Here is a 23,764-nt window from a genome sequence, read left to right as displayed (position 1 = left end):
CAACTATATTCCTTCAACTCTTCTTAGCATGTTAGGGACAAAATATGACTATTAATTGTATGTAATTTCTGAGTTTGGGTTTTACTACATATTTACTAACTATTAACAAGAGAGATAGGCACAAGTGAAAGGTTAATTTCCTAAAAAGATACTCCCTCCATTTCAAAATGAGTGTCGCTTTAGCCAAAAAAAATTGTTTTAAAATGAATGCCACTTTCGGTTTTCAATGCAATAATAACTTTTTCTTTTCAATTGTACCCTTCAATTAATACTATGTTACACTACTTCCAAAGTATTATTTTTTCTTTAATGAAAAACAAACCAATAGTTGATTAGGATAATTTGGTAAAATTGCGATGACATTTGACTACTTTATTTCATTCCTTAATCTGTGTGCAATTGGCTAAAACGACACTCATTTTGAAACGGAGGGTGTAAAAGGCATAAGTGAAAGGTTAACGTGACCTTTGTATAGAATAAACGTTGCAAACCGAAAATCGTAATTTCCATTCTCTCTACTAGTCAACATCGTAATTTGGGTAGAAATTCACGTGCATGGCTACCTTCTCGTCAATTATGTTCATAGTAATTAATTGAACTTACTATGCTGGTATACTTAGGTGGATTGTACATTTATTAATGACTAATGCATCTCCACAAAAACCTTGAGCGTCCCAAATTGAATTAAATTCATCACTATGGAGCAAAAAATATGCATAGCCATGATTCCTTGTCCAGGACTAAGCCACTTAATCCCATTTGTAGAGTTTGCAAAACTACTTGTTCTTCATCACAACAATTTCCATGTCACTTTCCTCATTCCATCTCTTGGTTCTCCCACACCATCCACCAAATCCATTTTAAACTTTCTTCCTCCAAACATTGATTTTACATTCCTTCCTCATATCAATATCCAAGACCTTCCTCCCAACATTCACATCGCAACACAAATGAAACTCACAGTTAAACACTCTATACCCTATTTGCATCAAGAAGTTAACAAAATCTTAACTTCTTCAAAAAACAACTTTGTTGGTTTGGTTTTTGATCTTTTCTCAAGCGATGTAATCGACATCGCTAAAGAACTCAACCTTATGTCTTATATTTTCGCTACTTCATCGGTTATATCACTTCAATTCTGTCTTAATCTTCCCAAACTAGATGAGAGTGTTTCCTCTGAGTTTATGGACACAACAAAAACATTTGACATTCCAGATTCAAATGTTTCTTTTAAGGTAAAAGATTTTCCTGACCCAGTTCTTTTTGGAAGATCAAGTGAAACATACAAAGCATTTCTTTGTGGGTGTCAAAGACTCTCTTTGGTAGATGGTGTCATCATCAATAGCTTCACTAATTTGGAACATGATGCAATAAAATCTATACAAGATTTCCTTTGGGTTTACCCTGTGGGACCCATCATTCAAAGAGAGTCAAAAAGTAAAGAAAATGAGTTAGAGTGTATAACATGGTTGAACAATAAGCCTTCAAAATCAGTTTTGTTCATCTCTTTTGGGAGTGGTGGAGCACTCACTCAAGAACAAATCAATGAGATAGCTTTTGGGTTAGAAGTAAGTGGTTGCAACTTTTTGTGGGTTATTAGAGTTCCAAATAAGCATTCAAGTTTTGCTTATTTTAGTGGATCATCAAAAAAGGGTAACTTTAATTCTACTTTTGATGATGATCCATTAAATTATTTACCATTAGGTTTCTTGGAAAGGACTAAAGATCAAGGCTTGGTGGTTCCATCATGGGCTCCACAAGTTGAAATTCTTGGTCATAGTTCAACCGGTGGTTTTTTGACTCATTGTGGTTGGAGTTCAACTCTAGAGGGTTTGGTTTTTGGGGTGCCTATGATTGCTTGGCCATTGTTTGCTGAGCAGAGAATGAACGCAGCAACACTCACCGATGTTTTTAAAGTGGCAGTGAGGCCAAAAATTGATGATGAAGATGGGATTGTAAAAGGAGAAGAAGTTGCAAGAGTTATAGAGATTATAATGGACCAATATTCAAGTGATGGTGAAGGTTTGCAATTAAGGAGAAGAATTGAAGATTTGAGAGTTGGGGCTGCTGCTGCTGTGAGTGAAGATGGTTCCTCTAGGAGGGCACTCTCTAGTTTAGTGCTCAAATGGGAGGAAAGAGTAACTCAGAAATTGAAATTGTTTTCACTCGCGAATTAGTTTATGAATTTATATGTAATATTATTCGTCAATTTTGTGATACTCCTTAAACGAGTGTATCATTTAGTTACTACTATGTAGTATTAGTTACTCTATCTTTTTATCTATACGACCATATCATACATTCAACGTTGGAACAATAGATGAATCAAAATAATAAATGATTAAGGATATTATAAAAAAGAGGTTTATTAACCAATGACCCAAATACATTGGTTAAATAATCCACTAGTAGAAACATTGTCTTATAGATATAAGTTTTTACTTTTGTCTTGGTAATAATTAATTTTTTTTATGCAAACATACTTATTTTAATACTTTAACAAATGTCCTAAGAGAACTAATTATTAGTATTCTCTTATAATAAAAAGAGAATTATTGAAATTAAAAGTATAAAAATAATAAATTAGTAAACCGAAAAAAAACGTATAAAAATTTATTGGTTGTTGTAAAAAGTAAAACATACGACATGTAAATAGGAAAAGAGAGAGTATGTAATTCCTCCATCCATTATTATAAGCTCATTGAGGAGGATTTTATTTTTATTTCATCATATTTTTTTTTCCTCGCTAAGGTTTATTTTTTTTGAAGAATCCTCGCTAAGGTTTATGTCACTCAATTTTTATTTTTATTTTTATTTTATATTTAGTCTACTTTCGCTTATAAAAAAAGAGAAAGATATATATAATTAAAGTTTGTATATAATTAAGTCCAATAAAATAAATAGTTATTTTTTATTTATATTTAAGTATAGAGAGAGTATAAGAAACTTTTTGTTAAAAAGTCCCACGGTCGGTGCAAAATGATTTAAACAAATATTTATAAATGAGCACAATCATCAATTTACAAACATGTTTTATGGGGTTACCTTAAACTCAACTACAAGTTTTAAGATGGTTTGTACTAGATTTGTCCTTTTTTTTTAAAGGCCAATGTGATTTTATATCCTAGATTGGTCTTTGGTTTATGTTTTTCCAACAATTCCACAAAGTAATTTTACACTTCACCATTATAATTTTTTAAAAGTTGTGTTAAAAAGAAAAAAAATGTAAATTTACATTTATTTAAGAACTAATTTATATACTTTGTTAGTATAACTTTTTTACAAATTCAATTAATTATAATCGTTATATCATTAAAACTATTTGACTTATCATAATCGTTATATCATTAAAACTATTGTGAACAGAATTAAGCCAATGTTGGATGGGATTATATCTCTCTATCAATCCAGCTTCATTCCAGGGCCCACCATACATCATAACATTATAGTGGCTCAAGAAATGGTGCACTCTATGAATAAAATGAAAGGTAATAAGATGTTTATGTCCATTAAAATTGATTTTGAGAAGGCTTATGATCGTCTCAATTGGAAATATGTGGAAAATTGTCTTAATGAATGTAAGTTTCCTCCTAACCTCATTAACATTATTCAACATTGTATTTCTTCTCCCTCTTTTAAAATCTTATGGAATGGAGAGAAAACAGATATTTTTACTCCTTCAAGAGGCATTAGACAAGGTGACCCTTATCTCCTTATCTTTTGTTATTTGTATAGAGCGATTATCTCGTATTATTGCAGACCAGGTAGATGCTCATTATTGGAAACCCATGCATGCAGGTAGGTATGGACCACAAATATCTCATCTTTTTTTGATGATGATCTTCTTTTGTTTGCAGAGGCCTCCGTCGAGCAAGCTCACTGTATTATGCATTGTGTTGATCTTTTTTGCCAAGCTTTTGGACAAAAGATCAATAGTTAAAAAACTGAAATCTATTTCTCTAAGAATGTTGATCAACAACTCAGGGAGGAAATTTTGCATCATACAGGTTATAAGCATGTCAACAATATGGGCAGGTATCTAGGGGTAAACTTTAGTCCAGGAAGAACTACTGGGGGAAAGTTTAATAACATCATTGAGAAAATTCAAAACAGGTTGAGTGGATGGAAACAAAAGTGCCTAAGCTTTGCAGGAAGACTTACTTTATCTAAATCTGTTTTGAGCTATATCCCTTATTATCATATGCAGTATGCTAAGCTCCCTAAAATCATTTGTAACGAGATGGAAAAAATTCAAAGGAGCTTTTTATGGGGAGATACTGACCAATCTCGCAGACCCCATCTGGTGGGGTGGGACGTGTGTTGTCTTCCTAAGAATGAAGGGAGACTAGGCATTAACAGACCTCAACATATGAATGACGTTTTTCTGATGAAGATGCTTTGGAATTTGATCAACAATCCAGATGATCTTTGGTCTAGGGTCCTCTATAGTAAATATGGAAGGAACAATGACCTTAGGATTACTATGAATTCTCAACCATATGATTCCCCTTTGTGGAAAGCATTATCAGGCATATGGGAAAATTTTCGGCAGAATATTGTGTGGCAGTTGGGCGACGAGATCAACATCAATTTTTTGCTGGATAAATAGACCCTAAGTGGAACCTCTCTTATGTCTGTCACTAATCAAACTAATATTGACACAACCATTTTTGTTTAGGATTTGGCAACCCCTTCAGGAGATTGGGATTATAATTTTATTATTTCTAACTTACCGTCTACCTTTCCTTTTCAGGTACTCGCCCTCCCAGCTCCCAAGGACGCGGACGGACCTGAAAATACTGCTTGGGGAGGAACCAACACTAGGAACTTCATAATTCAAAGTGCCTATGAATCTCTAAACAATAGAGCTCAGCCTATCGAGGGAGATTGGAAGGCCTTGTGGAGTTGGAAAGGCCCTCTTGGAATTCAAACGTTTATGTGGATGGCGGCGTATGAGCGACTTCTCACTAATTATCGTAGGATCAAGTGGGGTATTGGAATATTTGCCACATGCTCTGGATGTGATAGAGACAATGAAACCACTATTCATGTCTTGCGGGATTGCCCTATAGCAACCCAAACTTGGATAAGGTTAGTCCCTTCAAATCAAATCTCTATTTTTTTTTGTTTAACTGCAAGGATTGGATCTTCAAGAATATCAATCATCAGCTGCATGGTATTCATAATAAAAAGTGGAGAACAATTTTTTTAGTGGCTTGCTGGCACCTATGGATGTGGAGAAACAAAACTATTTTTAAGGATGATTTTCGGCGTCCGACTGACCCAACGTATGCTATTCTCAAAATGGTTGAAGACATAGACAACTACTCCCACCATCCTTTGAAAACTCACCAATACGACACTATTTTTATTGGCTGGAAAAGACCTCAGGAAGGGTGGGTTAAGCTTAATTGTGACGGAGCATACAAGGATTCCTTGGGTCTAGCTGGTTGTGGTGGTCTAATCTGGAACTCAAATGGTAGATGGCTTAAAGGGTACATACACTCGCAAAATCGGAAATTGTGACGCGCTTTGTGCTGAAATGTGGGGAATGTACTTGGGAATGCAGCTTGCTTGGAGACATGGTTTCCATCATCTTCAAGTGGAAAGTGACTCAAACACTCTGGTTGACATGATCACAGGGAAAATAAATATCAATGGCAATCCGCCCACATTGGTGCGTCGTATACATGAGCTTTTAAAGTTGAATTGGCAGGTGCATTTCAATCATACATGGCGAGAAGGAAACAGGAGTGCTGATTGGCTAGCCAATCTTAGTTTTTTTATGGACTCTTTTAACTTTCATCCTCCTAGTGAGGTCTCTAGTCTCCTTTTCGATGACTTTTTGGGGCTAGTATGCCTAGAAACATTCATGTAACTTTGTAGTTCTTTTCGTTTTCTGGGCGTCAACCCTCTTTTATTACAAACAAAAAATAAATAAATTGAAGCAGTAGTGTTGAACTTTTGGTGCTTGAAAATTAAACACAAAAATTAAAGTGCACTCCAAATGATGTAATTGGTAAATCAGGTTGTAATTAAAAGAGCTATTCCATTTCATAAGTACTTTTGACGGAAAAGTAAAAAATACATGAAAAGTAACATCACAATCTTAAAAGTAACAAATATTTAGACGAGATCTATATCTAGATCCATGATCAATATATGAGATAATCTAGGGCTTGATCCATAAGCCAGTTACATAAATATATCTGATAGGTTTACTCCACGTTCTTATCTTGGCCTTGTTTCTTCTTTGGTCGGTACCTTTTGCACCAAATTGACTTGCCATTGACAAATAAGTTCATTTCACCTGATGTTGCCAAAAACAATGTTCTTGATAATTTGAAAATCACTTTAGCACACAGTGGTGATTCTTGACCTTCATTTCCCCTTAACATTGTAACTGATTGCACGCAGTCACCATATTTTCTGGCAAAAAAATAATAATAAATCATGATAAGAAGTGGCATATATAAATCAAAGTAAAGATAGAATTCTAATTTTTTTTCATCCAAATTGATAAGAAAGGAACATACTTTTCAAAATACATAATTAAATCTTGTGCCGTGATTGGTGAATTATGTTTTGAAAATGTGAGGAACAGACATCTATCCTCCTCTCTAGGTCTATTCCACTCTAGTGCATATGGGTTCAACTTGGATGTTTTGGGTGTTCTAACCCACTCTTGTGCATGTGGATTCAGCTTGGATGTTTTGCTGATGTGTGTTTGAGCATTTGAAGAATCCATTGTGATAGAATTGAGGAGTTTTTTTTGTTGAGCAAACAAAGAGTTGGGGGTGAGTATTTATAGATGATAAATATTTTAATTCATTTAATAAAATTAATTTTAATTTTATAGATGATAAGGTTGAAATTAATTTTATTGTATACCAAAGCATTAAATATTGCAATAATAATAAAAATAGTTATATAATAATGATAATAAGGAAAAGTATAATATTATAATAATGAAAGTCAATAATATTATATAATTTAAATTGTTAAAAATATTATAATAATGAAAGTCAATAATATAATAAAATTTAAATTTTTCAAAAAAATATTATATAATTTTATGAGTCAACAATATACAAACAAAATCTCTTTTGATATATAATATGAGCTTGCGCTTAAATAAGGGGTACATTGAGAACACAAGTTAAAACTAGAGTATATTACACTCCCCTATCTTAAGAGAAACTTGAATTACACTTCTCTTTCCTCTTATGTTAGGAAATACACTCCCCTCCCTTAAAAGTAAAAATCTAAAATGAATTATACTCCCACTCCTAAGAGATGCTTTGGATTAAAATCTTCTTCCCTAAGAATCATTTATGCACTACATTTTAATCCATTTTTAAATAAATAAATATTTTTATGATAACAAACAAATTTTGATCCAAACATTTCAAATTTATGATGTTTAAGATGATTTGGAGATGCTATTTAATTTATACAATTGAATTTGGAATTCTCTTTCAAGATTTTTCCTTTCTTTGGATGCTTGATCTTGGATGTTTAAATTCTGATTATATCTATGTTGTACGAGGCAAAGTGTTGGGCGATAAAGAACCACCACGAACATAAAGTAAGTGTGTCAAAGATTAGAATGTTGTGTTGGAGGTGTAGTAAGACTAGACGAAACATTGTTAAAAACGACGTCATTTAAGATAGTTGGGGTAACACCTATATAGTAGAAAAAATTATAGAAACTAGACTTAGGTGGTGTTAAAATTAAGAATCCTTAGATATTCATATTGATTGTAATTACTCCTACAGTATACAACTCCATAGACTAGTGCTTACTATTTAAGCATTCGAAACATTTGTTCCGGACCGGCCATATGTCCAGTCCTGTAGTAACATGTGGACAAAACGCCCTCCGACCTAAGGCGCACCCCCTGAAAGACCACGTCAACAATGGTATGCCTTGCTCCACTGAAACGCGCCCTTATGTGTCAAGCATCGTACACAGTTCCCTCAAAGGACCCGAATAAGGCGCCGGATCACATATAGACGGTTATCCCTCACACGCGTCTATATAAGGGAGACCATGTTTCACCTTAAAGGTACGATTCACTTTCCCACACTTGCATACACACTCCTCTCATTTATCATACTGACTTGATCGTCGGAGTGCTAATGTTCCCTGAACGCACCTTTTGTCCCACCGTGAGATTGCTTCGCCATCACACCGTGCTGTTTTGCCACCGACCATCCGTACCGCACAGATCATCATTTATTGTAAAACAATTATAAATACAAGTTGTGTGATCTCAATTCTCATTATAGACATACATAATTTACACATTGTTTACATATTTTTAAGGTGGGTTGGGCATGTAAATAGGAGACTTGTGGATTCTACAGTAAAGAGAGTAGATCAGATGGAGGGGAAGACAAATCACTATAGATGGGTGGTCTTAGAAAAACTATACGAGAAACTATTAGGAAGGATCTTAAAGATAAACGAGTGGGAGAAAGACATGGTTTTTGATATAAAATATCGACGTTGTTTGATTCATATAGCCTATCTAACTTAGTGGAATAAGATTTGGGTTGTTCTTAATGTTGAGCCACTATTTGTTTCTATAGTGCTTTTAACTCTGCTATTAGGAATGCTTCTTACTCCTTTGGTTTGAAAGGAGTCTAAAAATGTCGAAATTGACACACTAAGTGCAGGTATTGTGGATTCAAATTTCAAACCAACAACTCATTGCATCAAATATCCCTATAACATTTTACCGACCTAGCTCTACTTAGTGGAATAAGACTTGGTTGTTGTTCTTATTGTTGAGCCACTATTTGTTTCTACAATGCTTTTAACTCTGCTAGTAGGAATGCTTCTTACTCCTGCTGATATTTCTTTTGGTTTGAAAGAGTCTAATGTCGAAATTATATTGACACACTAAGTGCAGGCATTGTGGATTCAAATTTCAAACAAACAACCCATTGCATCAAATATCAATATAACATTTTACCGTTCCAGCTCCACATACGAGGGATTTTGATTTCAGACTAACAAAAGTTTGCTGCATACCTATTGTTGTACTAATTTGTTTATGCGATATACTTGGGCACAACTTTATGCTCTATGTTTAGTTTTATAGTTACTTATGTTGATTTGACTTATAAAATCCATTTAGTGTTTGTCTATTTTAAAACAGACAAGACTTATAAAATACCAGTTTAATGTGGACAACCAACTTTATTTGAAAAACATCAAAATGAAATATAAATAAAACAGTCCAAATACATCAAAATGAAATACAAATAAAACTGTACAGAGAACTTTAATTACTGAACAACACCCAAATGAAATACAAGAAAAAACTTTCAAAAGAAAATGAAATACAAGAAAACAGTTTATAACTGTCCACCACAACCACAAATGTATTGATTTTTATTTTCTTTTTATATTAATCATAAGTAAATGATCTGGGAGGGAATCTAAACCATGGATATGTTAGAGATTTCAACCTCCATGATTATAGCATCGTCTTTAATATATCCATTTTCTGCTAGATTGAGTTCACTTAGGGATATCACGTTTGATAATAACCATTGTGAGTCTGAGATCACTAACGAGAAGTTTTCTGCAGCAGAAAAAAATAAACAACTTAAAAAAACTTCTATAACTAAAAAATGCACAAAATAAGAAGCATTAATAAATAACATTAGTACCTGTTTTCTCGTGATATTTATAACGAAGCTGGTCTAAAATTTTACACTTCAAAGTTAAATTGATTGTTCTATTTGATTGAAAATTTTTCGTCTCTGATACTTTCAGGAAAAAAGGTAGATATTTGCCTACGATACTGTCTGCACCAACTCCTTTCGTTTTTGAAACTGCTTCAACTCCTTTCGTATTAACCTCGAAATTCCTGCATATATAATAAATTGCAAGGACAAAGTTAATAAATTTTAGTTGTGAATTATAATGGACCAATATTCAAGTGATGGTGAAGGTTTGCAATTAAGGAGAAGAATTGAAGATTTGAGAGTTGGGGCTGCTGCTGCTGTGAGTGAAGATGGTTCCTCTAGGAGGGCACTCTCTAGTTTAGTGCTCAAATGGGAGGAAAGAGTAACTCAGAAATTGAAATTGTTTTCACTCGCGAATTAGTTTATGAATTTATATGTAATATTATTCGTCAATTTTGTGATACTCCTTAAACGAGTGTATCATTTAGTTACTACTATGTAGTATTAGTTACTCTATCTTTTTATCTATACGACCATATCATACATTCAACGTTGGAACAATAGATGAATCAAAATAATAAATGATTAAGGATATTATAAAAAAGAGGTTTATTAACCAATGACCCAAATACATTGGTTAAATAATCCACTAGTAGAAACATTGTCTTATAGATATAAGTTTTTACTTTTGTCTTGGTAATAATTAATTTTTTTTATGCAAACATACTTATTTTAATACTTTAACAAATGTCCTAAGAGAACTAATTATTAGTATTCTCTTATAATAAAAAGAGAATTATTGAAATTAAAAGTATAAAAATAATAAATTAGTAAACCGAAAAAAAACGTATAAAAATTTATTGGTTGTTGTAAAAAGTAAAACATACGACATGTAAATAGGAAAAGAGAGAGTATGTAATTCCTCCATCCATTATTATAAGCTCATTGAGGAGGATTTTATTTTTATTTCATCATATTTTTTTTTCCTCGCTAAGGTTTATTTTTTTTGAAGAATCCTCGCTAAGGTTTATGTCACTCAATTTTTATTTTTATTTTTATTTTATATTTAGTCTACTTTCGCTTATAAAAAAAGAGAAAGATATATATAATTAAAGTTTGTATATAATTAAGTCCAATAAAATAAATAGTTATTTTTTATTTATATTTAAGTATAGAGAGAGTATAAGAAACTTTTTGTTAAAAAGTCCCACGGTCGGTGCAAAATGATTTAAACAAATATTTATAAATGAGCACAATCATCAATTTACAAACATGTTTTATGGGGTTACCTTAAACTCAACTACAAGTTTTAAGATGGTTTGTACTAGATTTGTCCTTTTTTTTTAAAGGCCAATGTGATTTTATATCCTAGATTGGTCTTTGGTTTATGTTTTTCCAACAATTCCACAAAGTAATTTTACACTTCACCATTATAATTTTTTAAAAGTTGTGTTAAAAAGAAAAAAAATGTAAATTTACATTTATTTAAGAACTAATTTATATACTTTGTTAGTATAACTTTTTTACAAATTCAATTAATTATAATCGTTATATCATTAAAACTATTTGACTTATCATAATCGTTATATCATTAAAACTATTGTGAACAGAATTAAGCCAATGTTGGATGGGATTATATCTCTCTATCAATCCAGCTTCATTCCAGGGCCCACCATACATCATAACATTATAGTGGCTCAAGAAATGGTGCACTCTATGAATAAAATGAAAGGTAATAAGATGTTTATGTCCATTAAAATTGATTTTGAGAAGGCTTATGATCGTCTCAATTGGAAATATGTGGAAAATTGTCTTAATGAATGTAAGTTTCCTCCTAACCTCATTAACATTATTCAACATTGTATTTCTTCTCCCTCTTTTAAAATCTTATGGAATGGAGAGAAAACAGATATTTTTACTCCTTCAAGAGGCATTAGACAAGGTGACCCTTATCTCCTTATCTTTTGTTATTTGTATAGAGCGATTATCTCGTATTATTGCAGACCAGGTAGATGCTCATTATTGGAAACCCATGCATGCAGGTAGGTATGGACCACAAATATCTCATCTTTTTTTGATGATGATCTTCTTTTGTTTGCAGAGGCCTCCGTCGAGCAAGCTCACTGTATTATGCATTGTGTTGATCTTTTTTGCCAAGCTTTTGGACAAAAGATCAATAGTCAAAAAACTGAAATCTATTTCTCTAAGAATGTTGATCAACAACTCAGGGAGGAAATTTTGCATCATACAGGTTATAAGCATGTCAACAATATGGGCAGGTATCTAGGGGTAAACTTTAGTCCAGGAAGAACTACTGGGGGAAAGTTTAATAACATCATTGAGAAAATTCAAAACAGGTTGAGTGGATGGAAACAAAAGTGCCTAAGCTTTGCAGGAAGACTTACTTTATCTAAATCTGTTTTGAGCTATATCCCTTATTATCATATGCAGTATGCTAAGCTCCCTAAAATCATTTGTAACGAGATGGAAAAAATTCAAAGGAGCTTTTTATGGGGAGATACTGACCAATCTCGCAGACCCCATCTGGTGGGGTGGGACGTGTGTTGTCTCCTAAGAATGAAGGGAGACTAGGCATTAACAGACCTCAACATATGAATGACGTTTTTCTGATGAAGATGCTTTGGAATTTGATCAACAATCCAGATGATCTTTGGTCTAGGGTCCTCTATAGTAAATATGGAAGGAACAATGACCTTAGGATTACTATGAATTCTCAACCATATGATTCCCCTTTGTGGAAAGCATTATCAGGCATATGGGAAAATTTTCGGCAGAATATTGTGTGGCAGTTGGGCGACGAGATCAACATCAATTTTTTGCTGGATAAATAGACCCTAAGTGGAACCTCTCTTATGTCTGTCACTAATCAAACTAATATTGACACAACCATTTTTGTTTAGGATTTGGCAACCCCTTCAGGAGATTGGGATTATAATTTTATTATTTCTAACTTACCGTCTACCTTTCCTTTTCAGGTACTCGCCCTCCCAGCTCCCAAGGACGCGGACGGACCTGAAAATACTGCTTGGGGAGGAACCAACACTAGGAACTTCATAATTCAAAGTGCCTATGAATCTCTAAACAATAGAGCTCAGCCTATCGAGGGAGATTGGAAGGCCTTGTGGAGTTGGAAAGGCCCTCTTGGAATTCAAACGTTTATGTGGATGGCGGCGTATGAGCGACTTCTCACTAATTATCGTAGGATCAAGTGGGGTATTGGAATATTTGCCACATGCTCTGGATGTGATAGAGACAATGAAACCACTATTCATGTCTTGCGGGATTGCCCTATAGCAACCCAAACTTGGATAAGGTTAGTCCCTTCAAATCAAATCTCTATTTTTTTTTTTTGTTTAACTGCAAGGATTGGATCTTCAAGAATATCAATCATCAGCTGCATGGTATTCATAATAAAAAGTGGAGAACAATTTTTTTAGTGGCTTGCTGGCACCTATGGATGTGGAGAAACAAAACTATTTTTAAGGATGATTTTCGGCGTCCGACTGACCCAACGTATGCTATTCTCAAAATGGTTGAAGACATAGACAACTACTCCCACCATCCTTTGAAAACTCACCAATACGACACTATTTTTATTGGCTGGAAAAGACCTCAGGAAGGGTGGGTTAAGCTTAATTGTGACGGAGCATACAAGGATTCCTTGGGTCTAGCTGGTTGTGGTGGTCTAATCTGGAACTCAAATGGTAGATGGCTTAAAGGGTACATACACTCGCAAAATCGGAAATTGTGACGCGCTTTGTGCTGAAATGTGGGGAATGTACTTGGGAATGCAGCTTGCTTGGAGACATGGTTTCCATCATCTTCAAGTGGAAAGTGACTCAAACACTCTGGTTGACATGATCACAGGGAAAATAAATATCAATGGCAATCCGCCCACATTGGTGCGTCGTATACATGAGCTTTTAAAGTTGAATTGGCAGGTGCATTTCAATCATACATGGCGAGAAGGAAACAGGAGTGCTGATTGGCTAGCCAATCTTAGTTTTTTTATGGACTCTTTTAACTTTCATCCTCCTAGTGAGGTCTCTAGTCTCCTTTTCGATGACTTTTTGGGGCTAGTATGCCTAGAAACATTCATGTAACTTTGTAGTTCTTTTCGTTTTCTGGGCGTCAACCCTCTTTTATTACAAACAAAAAATAAATAAATTGAAGCAGTAGTGTTGAACTTTTGGTGCTTGAAAATTAAACACAAAAATTAAAGTGCACTCCAAATGATGTAATTGGTAAATCAGGTTGTAATTAAAAGAGCTATTCCATTTCATAAGTACTTTTGACGGAAAAGTAAAAAATACATGAAAAGTAACATCACAATCTTAAAAGTAACAAATATTTAGACGAGATCTATATCTAGATCCATGATCAATATATGAGATAATCTAGGGCTTGATCCATAAGCCAGTTACATAAATATATCTGATAGGTTTACTCCACGTTCTTATCTTGGCCTTGTTTCTTCTTTGGTCGGTACCTTTTGCACCAAATTGACTTGCCATTGACAAATAAGTTCATTTCACCTGATGTTGCCAAAAACAATGTTCTTGATAATTTGAAAATCACTTTAGCACACAGTGGTGATTCTTGACCTTCATTTCCCCTTAACATTGTAACTGATTGCACGCAGTCACCATATTTTCTGGCAAAAAAATAATAATAAATCATGATAAGAAGTGGCATATATAAATCAAAGTAAAGATAGAATTCTAATTTTTTTTCATCCAAATTGATAAGAAAGGAACATACTTTTCAAAATACATAATTAAATCTTGTGCCGTGATTGGTGAATTATGTTTTGAAAATGTGAGGAACAGACATCTATCCTCCTCTCTAGGTCTATTCCACTCTAGTGCATATGGGTTCAACTTGGATGTTTTGGGTGTTCTAACCCACTCTTGTGCATGTGGATTCAGCTTGGATGTTTTGCTGATTTGTGTTTGAGCATTTGAAGAATCCATTGTGATAGAATTGAGGAGTTTTTTTTGTTGAGCAAACAAAGAGTTGGGGGTGAGTATTTATAGATGATAAATATTTTAATTCATTTAATAAAATTAATTTTAATTTTATAGATGATAAGGTTGAAATTAATTTTATTGTATACCAAAGCATTAAATATTGCAATAATAATAAAAATAGTTATATAATAATGATAATAAGGAAAAGTATAATATTATAATAATGAAAGTCAATAATATTATATAATTTAAATTGTTAAAAATATTATAATAATGAAAGTCAATAATATAATAAAATTTAAATTTTTCAAAAAAATATTATATAATTTTATGAGTCAACAATATACAAACAAAATCTCTTTTGATATATAATATGAGCTTGCGCTTAAATAAGGGGTACATTGAGAACACAAGTTAAAACTAGAGTATATTACACTCCCCTATCTTAAGAGAAACTTGAATTACACTTCTCTTTCCTCTTATGTTAGGAAATACACTCCCCTCCCTTAAAAGTAAAAATCTAAAATGAATTATACTCCCACTCCTAAGAGATGCTTTGGATTAAAATCTTCTTCCCTAAGAATCATTTATGCACTACATTTTAATCCATTTTTAAATAAATAAATATTTTTATGATAACAAACAAATTTTGATCCAAACATTTCAAATTTATGATGTTTAAGATGATTTGGAGATGCTATTTAATTTATACAATTGAATTTGGAATTCTCTTTCAAGATTTTTCCTTTCTTTGGATGCTTGATCTTGGATGTTTAAATTCTGATTATATCTATGTTGTACGAGGCAAAGTGTTGGGCGATAAAGAACCACCACGAACATAAAGTAAGTGTGTCAAAGATTAGAATGTTGTGTTGGAGGTGTAGTAAGACTAGACGAAACATTGTTAAAAACGACGTCATTTAAGATAGTTGGGGTAACACCTATATAGTAGAAAAAATTATAGAAACTAGACTTAGGTGGTGTTAAAATTAAGAATCCTTAGATATTCATATTGATTGTAATTACTCCTACAGTATACAACTCCATAGACTAGTGCTTACTATTTAAGCATTCGAAACATTTGTTCCGGACCGGCCATATGTCCAGTCCTGTAGTAACATGTGGACAAAACGCCCTCCGACCTAAGGCGCACCCCCTGAAAGACCACGTCAACAATGGTATGCCTTGCTCCACTGAAACGCGCCCTTATGTGTCAAGCATCGTACACAGTTCCCTCAAAGGACCCGAATAAGGCGCCGCATCACATATAGACGGTTATCCCTCACACGCGTCTATATAAGGGAGACCATGTTTCACCTTAAAGGTACGATTCACTTTCCCACACTTGCATACATACTCCTCTCATTTATCATACTGACTTGATCGTCGGAGTGCTAATGTTCCCTGAACGCACCTTTTGTCCCACCGTGAGATTGCTTCGCCATCACACCGTGCTGTTTTGCCACCGACCATCCGTACCGCACAGATCATCATTTATTGTAAAACAATTATAAATACAAGTTGTGTGATCTCAATTCTCATTATAGACATACATAATTTACACATTGTTTACATATTTTTAAGGTGGGTTGGGCATGTAAATAGGAGACTTGTGGATTCTACAGTAAAGAGAGTAGATCAGATGGAGGGGAAGACAAATCACTATAGATGGGTGGTCTTAGAAAAACTATACGAGAAACTATTAGGAAGGATCTTAAAGATAAACGAGTGGGAGAAAGACATGGTTTTTGATATAAAATATCGACGTTGTTTGATTCATATAGCCTATCTAACTTAGTGGAATAAGATTTGGGTTGTTCTTAATGTTGAGCCACTATTTGTTTCTATAGTGCTTTTAACTCTGCTATTAGGAATGCTTCTTACTCCTTTGGTTTGAAAGGAGTCTAAAAATGTCGAAATTGACACACTAAGTGCAGGTATTGTGGATTCAAATTTCAAACCAACAACTCATTGCATCAAATATCCCTATAACATTTTACCGACCTAGCTCTACTTAGTGGAATAAGACTTGGTTGTTGTTCTTATTGTTGAGCCACTATTTGTTTCTACAATGCTTTTAACTCTGCTAGTAGGAATGCTTCTTACTCCTGCTGATATTTCTTTTGGTTTGAAAGAGTCTAATGTCGAAATTGACACACTAAGTGCAGGCATTGTGGATTCAAATTTCAAACAAACAACCCATTGCATCAAATATCAATATAACATTTTACCGTTCCAGCTCCACATACGAGGGATTTTGATTTCAGACTAACAAAAGTTTGCTGCATACCTATTGTTGTACTAATTTGTTTATGCGATATACTTGGGCACAACTTTATGCTCTATGTTTAGTTTTATAGTTACTTATGTTGATTTGACTTATAAAATCCATTTAGTGTTTGTCTATTTTAAAACAGACAAGACTTATAAAATACCAGTTTAATGTGGACAACCAACTTTATTTGAAAAACATCAAAATGAAATATAAATAAAACAGTCCAAATACATCAAAATGAAATACAAATAAAACTGTACAGAGAACTTTAATTACTGAACAACACCCAAATGAAATACAAGAAAAAACTTTCAAAAGAAAATGAAATACAAGAAAACAGTTTATAACTGTCCACCACAACCACAAATGTATTGATTTTTATTTTCTTTTTATATTAATCATAAGTAAATGATCTGGGAGGGAATCTAAACCATGGATATGTTAGAGATTTCAACCTCCATGATTATAGCATCGTCTTTAATATATCCATTTTCTGCTAGATTGAGTTCACTTAGGGATATCACGTTTGATAATAACCATTGTGAGTCTGAGATCACTAACGAGAAGTTTTCTGCAGCATGAAAAAAATAAACAACTTAAAAAAACTTCTATAACTAAAAAATGCACAAAATAAGAAGCATTAATAAACAACATTAGTACCTGTTTTCTCGTGATATTTATAACGAAGCTGGTCTAAAATTTTACACTTCAAAGTTAAATTGATTGTTCTATTTGATCGAAAATTTTTCGTCTCTGATACTTTCAGGAAAAAAGGTAGATATTTGCCTACGATACTGTCTGCACCAACTCCTTTCGTTTTTGAAACTGCTTCAACTCCTTTCGTATTAACCTCGAAATTCCTGCATATATAATAAATTGCAAGGACAAAGTTAATAAATTTTAGTTGTGAATTTTTTTCTTTCTTACCAAATAGTATAGTGGCTAGAATTTCACTTTAAAATGAATAACCGTGGAATCTCGAGTTTCCGATCATTGCATATATAATACAATGTCCCCCTACCAACTGAGTTATACTCACGGGGACGTTGCAAAAACAATTTAACTAAACCAAATCAAGAATTTGTTAGATATAACAATTAATTAAGTGTGATAATGAATATGGTTGATTATACCAATGTCTCTCAGGACCACTATAGTTTCGCTTGAGCCATTCGGACTTTGACAAATTCTCAAGTTTCCAAGTGAATTTTTCATATGCTAGAGGTTCCATGATTATGGACATCTTTAGTATTTCAACCTCCAAGATTATTTTATCGTTTTTAGAATACCCATTTTTTGCTTCATAGAGTTCACTTAGAGATATGAACTTTGAATATCCCCTTTGCTTATTTGAAGCACAAAACGAGGAGTTTTCTGCAGCAGAAAAAAAATATGTAACTTAGAAGAAATTTCTAATAAAAAATATAAATTTCATATTATAATTAATTCTAATAACCCTAAGACCAGTGTGTCAAAAAAATGTCCGCAAAATAAGAAGCGATGATAAACAATAGTAGTACCTGTTTTCTCATAATGTTGATTCTGAAGCTGGTCTAAAACTTTAAGCTTAAAACTTGCATTCACTGTTGTATTTGATGGAAACCTTTCACAATCTGTTAGCTGCAGGAATAAAGATAGATATTTGCCACTGATCCCGTCTATAGAATTTCCTCCAGGAATAACCAGTAAATTCCTATTTACACATATATAACAATACTATTACTAACTCTACCAAAAAAAACAAATAATAATATTATTATTAATAATAAATTGCATGCACAAAGTTATACTACTATTTTTTAGCTGTGAAAACAATTTTAACAAAACCAAAATAGGAATTTGTTAGATATAATAATATAAGGATGACGAGAGGTTGACGAATTACCACTCTCTATCACCGACAGTGAAGGTTTTGGAGATCACCACATCGGAGGCGACCCATGTTAACAAGTTCTGAAGTCTCCAAGTAAAGGAGCCATATGTTGGAGGCTCCACCGAAGGTCCCATAGGAGGCTTGCTGCCACCAGTGGAGGAGCCCGGATTTTTAGGTTTGCCACCGCCGGTGGAGGAGCCAGATATCTGATGCTTGCCATCGTCAGTGGTGGAGGAGCCAGTTGTTAGAGGCTTGCTGCTGTCGGTGGAGGAGCCAGATGTTGTTGGAGGCTTGTCGCCGGACACATCAAAAGTTGCCCAATTTCCAGAATGGCGAATCACAAAAACTTCAGCTCCAAACACACATCTATCTTCTTCATCAAGGTATCCATTACATGAATCAAAGAGTTCCTCGAATGAAATTAAGTGATCAAAACCCCATTCAGGTTTCATTTCATTAAATTTTCGTACAATGCCATCAGCATCTACAGTAATCAAGTTATTAATTAACATTTCATTATTATAAATAAAATTGCCACAGTTTTACTTGTATGTGAATTCAATTTGAAGTGGTTTGAAATTCAATTTTGTTATATCTTTTTATTGAAAATTTCAGATGTTACGTTATACCTTGGATGGTCAAATAATTGTTACAATTGTGATCAAACACGAACAACTTATAGTTAACGTTGACCTCCCAACCACGAGGAAGTTTCTCTTTATCTGCAATTGCTAGGTATAAAGAGATGTAGCCTTTGCCGTTTCTTTTTGATTTACCACTTGGGTAGAGTACCAACTTCCTGCAATAAATAATATAGCAACATCATATTGAAAAAGAAATATAAACTAGTAAAAATATATTAGAAGCTAGATAGGAAAAAAAAAAAAGTTACCTACTATCAAAACATAGAATAAACTGTTTACCTTCTTTCAAAACGTAGACTAAACTGTTTTGCCTAGCTCATATTAATATACATGATCTTAAAATAAAATTGTTTTAATAAATAGAAGAAAAAAAAAAAGTAAGGGGGTAAGAAGATAAAACTGACCATGTGTATCCACCAGCTTGAAAAACATTTGACTCGTATTTGTTCACCTTTTTTTCCACAGCCAAGGAAAATGATTGGATCTTAAACAAATAATCAGCTGGTGGTAAATCTCTCTTCGTTCTTGAAATACCTACATTTATACAGGTAGATGATTACTTTGAATTTAAATATAAACAAAAAAAGTGTATATATATATATATATATATATATATATATATATATATATATATATATATATATATATATAATAAAATTCCATTTTTTCAATTTTGAACGGTAGTTTGGTGCGTTTGACAGCGTTGTCCTATCTCTATACTAATAATATTTACAGGAAGTAAAACAAAATTCGCTCAAAAATGACGGGTGGAAAACACTATTTATTTAACACTGAAGAAAAGAAGGATGTGTACCAACACCACAGCGAGAACTTGAGGTTGGCTTAGGCTCCAGATCAGACAACACCATTTTCTCAGATTGATGTGTTACATATGGTTATGAGATGTCAATATATAGACAATTTGTATTGAAAAACTTGAAATAAATATAGACGAAAAAGCCGATTTAAAAATGACTAAATATTTTCATTAAAGAATGACCAACAACTTGAATTAAAGAATGACCATATTTTTATTAATCAATATATTTCCCGAAGACTTGAATTAAACAATGACCATTAAATCAGAGAATGGTAGCTGTCTCAAAGTCTCAACTGGCTGTCACTTGCTAAATCTTTCCATATAAGATATTGTATAAGGACTATAAAGACTCGGTTTCAAAGTAATCCATCTAAAATGAATAATAATTATATTGTTTCTGGAAGATATTATGCAACTTATTGCAAAGGTGTGTGACTCTTAATCTCCTTTCCTCCTGATGTTTTTAGAATTAGAAAAGTACGTTTATGAAAAAGAAATCACCACCGAAAATATTACCAAGTTGAGTCACGATCAGATCGTCCTCTTTAAGACGTTTCACGACACTACTCGAGTTTGTGCAAGGTAGACTAACAACCGCGCCGCCTCCAGGATAAAACAGTTCGGTTCACTTGTTCGATTATGTACTCTCTCGTAAGTAATCGTTCGAGAAATATCATCCTCAATATGGTATTAAACCACTCTATATTGTACGAAAACCACTCGAAACCGAAGGGACAGAAGGAGTAGAAGAAAGGAAGAAAGACTCGTCAACACAAGTCAAAAGAGGGAGAAGAGAGGAAAATCACAAGAAGCATCAACTGTGTTTTTCGAAATTAAGAATGACTGGGGCGAGCTCTCCTTTTATAGTTTTAGCAATTTTATTTGGTCTAGTTTTAGCGGTGTTAAATTTTTCCAATGAAATTAAATAGGCTTAATAGCAGTTTTCGCCCCTTAACTTTAAGGAAGTTGCGATTTTGTCCCTCTAAGAAAAAAAAAACTACAAAACCGCCCCCTAAATTTTGCAACTGTAGTAGTTTTGGCCCCCCAAGACCAATTTTTGGTAAAAAATAAATAAATAAAATTAACACGTGGTGATGACAGTGCATCAACATTAGTTATTTAGTCATATTTAGGTCTTTATTATAGCATTTAGAGAGTCAACTGCAATGAATTCATGGTGAAATCAAACCAAAACAGGAACAAGAGCACAAGAGAAGAAACAGGAAAATATTGCCCAAGTATAAGCAAACGTGCCACGTTGATAACTGGTCGTGGCACGTTGGAACGATGTGGAGTTCATGGTGACAATCTGGAAATTTCGTGGCACGAAGGAAGACACAACGTGCCACGATGGGTTGATGAACTTGCTGCCACGTCAGATTAATGAAGGTATCATGCCACGATGGTCCCGTAACGTGGCACGATGGTGGGCTTTTCTGAAACCCTAATTTTCTTTCTATAAATATCCAGCTGCTAGCAAGGGTTTTGGTACTGATTATTATTGCGATTTTGAGCACTAAGGACGACAGGAGACCAAGGAACGAGCCCTGAATCTCATACCAACACCCCGTTGGTTAGATTTATGTATCTTTTCTCTTGTTATTTCTTATGATCGTTTAGCTATGAGTAGCTAAACCTTTAGTTTGGTTAGGCCATGATGAAACTCTTGTAATATATGATTTTGTAGTTGAACTCTCTCTATAATCAATGCTATTCAGTTTTTATTCAGAATTACTTGTGTTTATTGCTTTTCATGATTATTGTTTTGTATGACTACTAGCCCTAGCTTCTTGCAATCACATGAATTGATCTTAGGAATTGAATGACTACTAGCCCTAGCTTTTAATCCTGAAATAGTAATTTTGTTTAACTCAACACTAGGAACCTAGAGATAGGAAATTGAGGGTTATGATACATGAATTAACGTTCCAAAATTGCTTCCGCGGTTATTCAATCACGTTAAGAGATTAATAGGGTTATAACTTAGGAAAGGGCTTTGATGCGAGAGATTGATCAAAGTCACTTAGTTAATTTATCGTAAAAACTGAGTAGTAATTGAGAGTAGAGAGAGGAAGACTTTTTCATATAAAGCAATAGTGGATTCACCGGCTTAACCATTCATCTCAATATAATTTTCTTTCAACTCTTTCAACTTTAATCAACTCTGATTAAAACAAACTTTTTCCGCCTAGGGCAACCAAATATAATTTTTACACATCCTAACGTATAACGTACTTGTTATAATTGAAACTAACACAGTCCTTGTGGATCGATATTTATTACTACTTCGATAGTTTTTGGTACACTTGCCAGATATCTATCAAGTTTTTGGCGCCGTTGCCGGGGACTGTTGATTTATTTCAACAAGGCAATTACGTTATAATTTAGGATTTCTGCAATTTTATTTTCTGTTTTTAGTTTTATTTTTTCTGTTTCAGTATTCATTTGATTTCTTTGTATTGTACAGTGCTACTAAGGTATTTGCTGTTTATGCGAGGTAAAGGGAGCTCCAAAGATCTCGAATTCAATCCGGAAATAGAAAGGACTGCTAGAGCACTCCGGAAAGCTGCCCGGTTGAAAAGGTTGTCTCATTCTGTTCCACCGGGTGTTTGGTTATAGAATAAATGTTCAACCTTCGCTTTTATTTCATTTGTTCTAATAGAATAAATGTTCAACCTTCGCTTTTATTTCATTTGTTCTAATAAACATTTCCATATGTAAATTGTTTTTTGAAAAATATAGTGCGACTATAGTCACACCATGGATCCGTCCATGTCAAAATGTCAAATCAATTTTTTAAAATTATTAAATAAATACCTCAGTTTGGTTATATGATTATTAGCATCATTTTTTTTTGGTACAACTATTAGCATCATTTCTATTTATACTAATAATGAAGTTTGGTCATATGACTAATTAAACAATGACCAAGAACTTAAATCTGGTATGATCCATGTAAGCTTAATAATTTTAGTAGGATGTTACCCATGTGGACTTGGTCTTAAAGTAGGGTGTATTGTGAAACTCGGATATATTGTACGAGAACGCGTGTGATATACTACATCTGGTCTCAAATATAAGCCAATCTCAAATTCGCTAGTCCATTTTCTTTTTCACTTTCCTTCTGCTGCAAAAATAATTATAGAACACGATTTTTTCAATCTCTCCTTACATTTTTACTTTCTCTCTTGGATTAATTATCAATTTTGTCATTAAACTATCAATTTCTCTTCAATTTAGAGGCACAATATGAATATATGATAAATTGTTCCTTGACTATTTGAAATTTCTAAACCAAACCAAAATCCGTCAATTTAGTTTCTAGCATCTTAATAACAAAGATTGAATTGATAGATTTTATATTTTTTTAGGATACTTATTATATTTACACAATTTAGTGACTAAATAGAAGTTAGAGTGATTATTTAGAGACTAAATGATGGTTTATGTTTTTCTCTC

The 23,764-nt window shown here is 33.3% G+C and overlaps 1 protein-coding gene and 1 pseudogene across 3 annotated transcripts; one reads left to right on the top strand and one right to left on the bottom strand.

Moving 5' to 3' along the window:
* Positions 1-644: 644 nt before the first annotated feature.
* Positions 645-2,209, top strand: LOC146896278 (hydroquinone glucosyltransferase pseudogene; annotated as a pseudogene). Its single transcript, XR_015024221.1, has one exon. The product of XR_015024221.1 is annotated as a hydroquinone glucosyltransferase pseudogene (transcript).
* Positions 2,210-9,268: 7,059 nt separating this feature from the next.
* Positions 9,269-20,368, bottom strand: LOC146896277 (uncharacterized). Of its 2 annotated transcripts, none has more exons than XM_085739373.1 (8): positions 20,300-20,368; positions 19,890-20,019; positions 19,471-19,640; positions 18,854-19,325; positions 18,489-18,661; positions 18,102-18,342; positions 9,685-9,884; positions 9,269-9,596 (listed from the first exon to the last, which is right to left on the bottom strand). In XM_085739373.1, exons 1-8 carry the CDS (start codon positions 20,352-20,354, stop codon positions 9,451-9,453), a joined length of 1,587 nt encoding a protein of 528 aa, XP_085595499.1. In that variant the 5' UTR covers positions 20,355-20,368; the 3' UTR covers positions 9,269-9,450. The 2 variants fall into 2 exon arrangements, with proteins under 2 accessions (XP_085595499.1, XP_085595498.1); XM_085739372.1 differs by lacking the exons at positions 9,269-9,596; positions 9,685-9,884 and adding exons at positions 17,132-17,539; positions 17,629-17,828.
* Between the last annotated feature and the right edge of the window lie 3,396 nt (positions 20,369-23,764).

This window comes from Medicago sativa, chromosome 8 (genome assembly GCF_051527215.1).
Source record: "Medicago sativa cultivar Bolivia chromosome 8, Bolivia_mono, whole genome shotgun sequence".
NCBI lineage: Eukaryota > Viridiplantae > Streptophyta > Magnoliopsida > Fabales > Fabaceae > Medicago > Medicago sativa.
The sequence above is the reverse complement of the archived record's forward strand: the minus strand, read 5'-3'. Positions and strand labels throughout refer to the sequence as shown.

What these genes read in the sequence shown, in the direction of transcription:
- LOC146896277 (XM_085739373.1), bottom strand. Translation starts at nt 20,354, where the DNA reads ATGGTGTTGTCTGATCTGGAGCCTAAGCCAACCTCAAGTTCTCGCTGT. An exon ending in CAATTATTTGACCATCCAAG is followed by an intron (nt 19,326 to 19,470) that starts GTATAACGTAAC and finishes TGATTACTGTAG; the next exon opens with ATGCTGATGGCATTGTACGA. An exon ending in TCAACATTATGAGAAAACAG is followed by an intron (nt 18,343 to 18,488) that starts GTACTACTATTG and finishes TTTCTGCTGCAG; the next exon opens with AAAACTCCTCGTTTTGTGCT.